Source organism: Wasmannia auropunctata, unplaced genomic scaffold, assembly GCF_000956235.1.
Source record: "Wasmannia auropunctata unplaced genomic scaffold, wasmannia.A_1.0 LD335949.1, whole genome shotgun sequence".
NCBI classification, from domain to species: domain Eukaryota; kingdom Metazoa; phylum Arthropoda; class Insecta; order Hymenoptera; family Formicidae; genus Wasmannia; species Wasmannia auropunctata.
In genome coordinates this window covers 129,433-136,458 of record NW_012026941.1, presented here as the reverse complement: position 1 = coordinate 136,458, position 7,026 = coordinate 129,433, and the positions used below count along the sequence as shown (strand labels likewise).

The window sequence follows — 7,026 nt, the reverse complement described above, 5'->3', positions numbered from 1 at the left end:
TGCTCTTCCGATCTATTTTATGATTTATTAATAGATCAATGTTTTTTAAATATGTACATTGTAATTCATCTGTATTATATCTTGTTAATAGTTAATTTTATTTAAAACTGCATTTTTATAGTTATCATCCGCGTGATTATCCAAAGAATGGTAAAACAGTTGGAAAAAAAAGTAATTTTGCGGCAATATACATGATATTATAGCATTACAAGTATTCATACTTATTTATAAAGCATTTATATAATAAAAATAATGATCTTAATAATGTATTATTCAAATAAATCGCAAATTTATGTCAAAAGTCGATAACATCGACACTCTGCAATTAGAGAGGCTGGGCCTCTCTAGGCCCACCGGGCCCATCGGCTGGCACGAAAATTTACCCAGAGCTGTCGGTCTTTAAGAGTATCTCGTCGGTGCCTGAATGTATTGATGCTTTAAAACGATTCGATACAGAAAACTGCATTTTGAAGTTCACTATATTATCAAAATGAAAGAATTATTCAAATGACCTATTTTAAGTAACTCCCTATGTATACACATATACATGCGTATATCAATACGCGTATTCTTTACATTTTATATTTGTAAATTCGTATCCTATCGTAATTTCGAATTATTCTTTACTGTTGCAGGAAGCGGTAGCAAAGATGGAAAGGGTAGCAAAGATAATAACTCACCTTCTGGTCCTTATGCCGGTAAGTAGCACGCATAATTATTTCCCTACGTCATAATACATTAAATATACAGTTTTACTCCTTAAATCTTTTTTACGTAACTAGTTCCTAATCTCATTATCAAGAGGTTAAAGAATCATCGTTAGGAAATTAAAGAATCACAGCGGCATACAGCCTCGTGCGAGAAAATAAATTGTTCCGCCTGGATTTATTTTGGTCGCGGATCTTCGTAGGCAATATTTCGACTGCTTCTTATTTGCCGGCTCTCTCTCTCTCTCTCTCTCTCTCTCTCTCTCTCTCTCTCTCTCTCTCTCTCTCTCCAGTCTAAATATTTAGCATCCCCTCGCACAACGTGTATCGTATTCCGAATTCGCGGTTGCGCAACGCTCGCGCTTCTCTCGTAGTTCAATTAAAGAGATTCGATGCACGCATTTGCGTACAATCAATGCGAAACAATCTCGTAGGAGATACTCTCGCAAAAGCGGGATATGGTAGTTCGTAACATGACGTAATGTATGATTCATCCGTTTGAATGATATATGCGCGAGCGCTATTAAATCTTACAGCGAATCATAAACATACCGCCGATCGCAATCAAATATGCACTAATTGACGGTTATATCGAATCGAGGCGGCTGATAGACGACTGGAATTAAATACCAGGATTTAGAGCGACGACAAGTCGCGCGGAATTAGTAAACCATTATAAGTGAACCACTCTAGAAAAGTTTTATATATTAAATAGGATTACGTATATGTATATTAGCTGTATTTTATATACAGACGAACCTCGATAACTCGAGTCTCAAGAGAGGAGCTATAAAAATCTTCGCGTTATAGAAGTTTCGACTTATGAAAGTTCGAGTAAAAGAGAAATGACATGAAAATTCGTCTTACAGAAGCTTTGTACGAGAATTTATAATTTTCCGATTGTAATGGCTTTTAAAGGAAAAATTTCGAGTGGTTTTCGAGTTATTGAGGTTCGACTGTATATTTTGAGCTCTCTATTATTATATTACAAATCGTAATGCTACAACATCGCGGATACTGATAATCGCCTGCTGACGATGTTAGTCTGTTGACGATTAGTCTGTTGGGTTGAGCCAACCACTACCCGGAGGAGAGCTCATCTTGGAAATGCACGGCCAGTATCGGCAACCCCATCGCAACCCCCGTCGATATTCCGACAATTCCTCACCTCGATTTGGTATCCAGCGTACAAAGTAGGAGCGGATCGATCGTGTACGATCGATGTTCCAGCGCGACGCGAACTGAAGGAATTTACGGCGATCGATCGACCGCCCGCGGTCGGCACCCGCGGCGAGCACACGCGAGTAGGCGCGTATTGCACGCGCGTGCACACGAGACACGCCGCGTGCACGTCATACACGACTGTATTCACTTTCACCCCACGACACCGCGGCACGTATACGCACAGTTCGCAGCCTGTGATGTGAAATAACGTCGTTCGTTAGCGTATGTACAGAAGGAGGAGGAGGAGGAGGAAAGAGAGAGAGAGAGAGAGAGAGAAGAGAGAAAGGGGGGAAGTGTCTAACGAACGTATAACGAGAAATTGCAAATAAAAGAGAAGAGAATGGCCGTTAGATGTCATTAAAACGGTATATTTGTATGATAGCGAACAAAAATGCCGTTCTCTAATTAAAATAAATAAATTGCGAAAGCCAAATAGAGCGGGCGGCCGGGCTACGTTTTTCAGCGAATTGTAACGAACTTTGCCAGCCACGTTCACATCCCGTAGCTGGATTGTTATTTCAAAAACTGTCAATAATTTTACCAGAGATATCATATAATTATTACAGAAATTACAACTGGCAATTCTATCTCGCGAGCAATGGATAATGATTGAATATTTAACGGGGATCGAGGCAACGGTCATATCGAATTAAAGCTGATAAAGCTCAATTATATTTAGTTTCCCGATGGAATCTTTCATCGGAACGTTATGTACCGCCGGTGAACTTTTCGTATAGACACTCGAGATGCACGGATTAAATATTCCACGTACACGTATATAAGTTCGCTATAGTTTAAGCACGGCACCCACGTCGTTTGCGATGACGATGTAACGCACTTATTAAGTAACTCCGTTAATTTGAAGCTTATACTCGTAGTTGAAACTGCTTTGATCATCGGCAGCGAGTTGATCGCGCACAATACAACGAGACTCATCGGAGTTTTTATATATACAGTTGTAGTCGTGAGACGCGGCAATTTTGCACGAAATGATGCATTATTTGCGCCCCGTGGAACGGGACTAATGGCGATAAAAGAGGGGCACGGAGATTATGTCGCACTGCCACGTGTGGGAGTAATGGGCTCTGAACAGGACAAGTTGAAGCTCGAACAAAGCTCTTTCCCCAGTTAAATATTCCTTTCGACGACTGGGGAAGAGAGTTTCCATTTCCACAAGCCCGTTCACCAGCCTCGGAGATTCGCGCTCGCGGGCGCACGCTTTGCAGCAAATAATTTTATTTCTCTGAATTTTCGAAAACTTTTATCTTGATGCGTAAGGGACGTGACGCGAACGACACCACATCACCGACTTAGACGACCACACCGTCGGATTTCTGAGCTTGCGGATGATCTTTTATGAGAAACTTTTTGATAAAATGACAGATTGAACACAGTAGAAAAACGAATTATTAAAGAGACGAGATTTATTTTAAAGCAATACGAATATATTTTGAAATAAATGAACTCTGTAGATTTTTTTTTTCTTCGTTACGATGTGTACGTAGCATGTGTGCGTGGAGCTGCTCCTAAAGCTTAACCTTCCGGTACCGAAGTGGCATCGTAGACAACTGTGTTGAATGAACAATTTTTACGCAACACCGAAGAACGTTGTTTCATCGTCGTTAAAATAATTATTTTAATTTTTAATTATTATTATCTAACATAAAAACATTTATACAAAACGTAAGTGAAACGAGAATCGGGATCATCCTGGATATTTTATGCATGAGATAGCCCCATCTCCACTTTCGGACTGTTACAGTCTAAGAATGTCACTTCGGTACTTGGACAACTTTGGCCAGAAAAGCAGCCGCGAGGGACAGGCACAGCGAGGAGAAAGGGAGGAAAGACGTCTCGCTTCGAGACCGCGGAGCCGAAGAAAAGCACAAAAGGAGCGGTTTACAGAAGAAGAGGCATTAAACGCGCGACTATATATATATACAGTCGGTCACACGCGGCAGGGAAGACAGCCGTATCGCGGACGTCCGTATCGCGCGAGAGTTCCTGCGGAACTGACAGCACTTCCGTACGTACAGCGTAAAAATCACGAGACTTCCACCTCTTGCCACCCCTCCCTCCCCCCGTATCCCCTCCGCTCCCGGTTGCCGCGCCGGTCACGTGACCTTTCGCCTCCCGGCCCTCCCGCCGCCCGTCGTCGCCGAGAGAGGATGCACTCTCGCCCTCCGCCAGCCGCGCCGCGCCGCGCCGCGCCACCCGAGCAACCCCCCTGCAGGTCCACGACGCCCCTTTCGTGCTCGTCCCCGAAAACACTCGCAAAATCCTCGCCGGTGTCATTTGGCGGTCCGACATTCCGTTCGTGTTCCCCCGCGATTGGTTTAAGCAAAACGACGACCAAGGGCGAGATTGTACCTCGAACCGATAGCGCGTGGGCGTTCCCCGGTTTTCGGTTGAAATCGAGAATTGCCTAGGATAGCGGAAGCAGACAACGGTGTAAGTGTAAATGTAAAAAGTTGCGAAATGAAAGATGCTACACGAAAATAAGATGTAAAATGACCACGGTGGTTCGAACAACAGTTTCGAGTTAAGTTCTTATCTCTCGCATATCTTCTTTTCAAGGAGAGTTTTTGTCAAGTAGATATGATATCGCGTAGAAAGATATGATATAATTTGTAACGTGTAAAGATATTATAACATTAAGTATAATATCTTGAGAGAGCGAATGCGAACACATGATACCAATGGGCGTGTGTAAAGTTAGCACTTCTAAAAATAAAAAAAATCCTTTCAGTTTTGATTAGAGCTTCCGCTTCATTTTGAAGAGACGAAGAGTTCCCTATATAGTCTACAAGAGTTCTGCTTAATAACAATTTTTAATTTAAATAAAAAAAATAGAGTGCTAACTTCTTATCAAAATTAAGAACTTTTGTTATATTTAACACGGAAAGAACGATTTTGCTGGAAGATCAAAAAGAAAATCTGAAAATAATTTTTATTGGAGCACCATCAAAATATTTTGTCGGAACCTCAAAAATAATAAGCATCATATGTAAAAAGTTTTGATATTCTAGCAATCAGTTTGACTTTCGAACGAAATTATTTTGATGGTGCTCTAATAAAAATTATTTTCAGATTTTTTGTATCTTCCAGCAAAAAATCGTTCTTTCCGTGTAGAGAACTCTTCGTCTTTTCAAAATGAAGCGGGAACTCCAATCAGAATTATGGAATTTTAATGTTGCGGTGCTAACCTCACATATCAATATATAGTTCACGCTATCAATATATAGTTCACGTAGCGTCAAGAAGTGTCTCGCGCGATTTCGATTGTCCCTTGGAGAACTTTAAGACGGGTTCGTTCCTACGACAATGACTTATAATACGTCTCGTCTTATCATGCTCCTTAGGACGTGCGCATAAAAAAACCCACTTTTCCGCGCAAACAAGATTACGCCATATATTTCGGCGGTGACGAGGCGGGCGAGACACATCCCGAAATGCCATTAAACATAAGAACGGCCGTAAATCATTCGCTTATTATACGGAAGCGGCTGTTTACCGAATAAACGCAGACGGCCCCGGGTAAATAACGTCGCGCGGTAAATCTCCGCCGCTCTCGGCTTCGCGTATCTGCGATAATTACGGCGCGCGTGTGCTCTCGAGACCGCGCTCTCGGGAGCGCGCGAGAAGAGCGCGTTACGTCAAATTTTGACCCCGCCCGTTTGCCGTTCAAGCATGTACCACGTGATTTCTCAGCGGACCGAATATCCCCCATTTAGCAGATACTTTGTATAATTAGCACGCTTTAATTCGCTCAGTGGATATGAAATTACACTTCCCGCCACTTATACATGGCGTTATCAGAAATTACGGTTTAAGTTTTAATTTCGGCGATAATAATCCTTCCTTTCCGGATTGTGGATTTGTGAAGGAGTTTTATAAAAAGTTTTCAAGCGACTCGGAGAATCCCGAGTTGTGCTTTCGAGGGTCTCTCACCTGCCACTTCCGGGAGTCCTCACGACGTCGTAGCGAACGCTAGACTTCCTGCGGCGATCTCTCGGGCTTCTCAAGACCTCCCTGCCGTTCCTGAACGGCTCCTGGCCGATATCGCCGCGCGCGTAGGTGTGAGTCTTTAGCGGTTGATACGCTTCGGTGGTCGCGCAGACGCCGATGCAGCCGCAGCACTTGGACATCGCGCTCCAGGCTCTTTCGACGTGCGGCAACGATCAAGAATCCGCAACGTCCGTTTCCTTTTTCGCCCCGTCGTAGTCGCGTTTTCTACCCCGCTTCGCGCACCACCACGAATCCTCTTCGAACCGCTTTACTTTCCGAAGCGGATCGGCGATTCTGGTATCGACATCGTCCGCACGTCGTATCGCTCGCAAAAGGAAATACACGCCTGGCGTGCAGCTTTTGCGCTGCTCTTTGGCAAGAAAGCACGTCCGCCGATATAGAAGGTCCGAATGAAATACATTCGATGGTTTAGAACAGGCACGCCGCCGCCGGCGGTCCCGCACGGCCCAGTGTGTGGAGTAGATATATGTACTTGTATAGGAACCATATACGAATCGGAAAAGCCCGTGATCTATCGCGCGCGTGTTCTTTACGTGAACGAACTCCCGATAGCGAGCCGCGGTGAAGTCACGAAACACTCGGCGGCGCTCGTATATATACGCATGTAGGTATCGTGTGGAAGGAAGCCACTTGAGATGAAAAGTTGGAATGATTTTTAGGCGGGCCTCCCCCGTCCCCCGTGCCTCCTCGTAATCCGCGCGCCGGGAACATTTTATTTAAAGCGGATATGAGAGAGCGAATTCAATTTTGAAAGTTGTATGACGTGGAAAGAGTTGGGGCGATGCCGGCCCCATGATGCCGACTCTCTCGCGTTTTTCGTTGGCCATGAATAACTATAATGGAAGTTATTTTCCCTCCACGTGCATGTATATAGTTTCTCCTCGATCCTCCCGACATCAATTTCAACTGTTAAAAGATCTTCAGAGGTGCCACGCGATGGAGCGATAACGATGAAACAAAGGCGCGACATATATAAGTATAGTGAAGTAACGGATTTCAAAGTCAACCTCACGTATTTCAAAGTCGCGATTTAGGCACGCTTGGATTCGCATACCTCGATCGTAAT

General features: G+C 43.8%; 1 protein-coding gene across 1 annotated transcript in view; it reads right to left on the bottom strand.

The window, feature by feature from the left end:
• The window catches only part of LOC105455089, a 90,127-nt gene extending 84,048 nt beyond the window's left edge, over positions 1-6,079 (bottom strand). Inside the window, exon 1 of the mRNA XM_011698144.1 lies at positions 5,883-6,079. Coding sequence (XP_011696446.1) covers positions 5,883-6,079 — 197 coding nt within the window. The remainder of the gene's footprint in view (positions 1-5,882) is intronic.
• Positions 6,080-7,026: the final 947 nt, after the last annotated feature.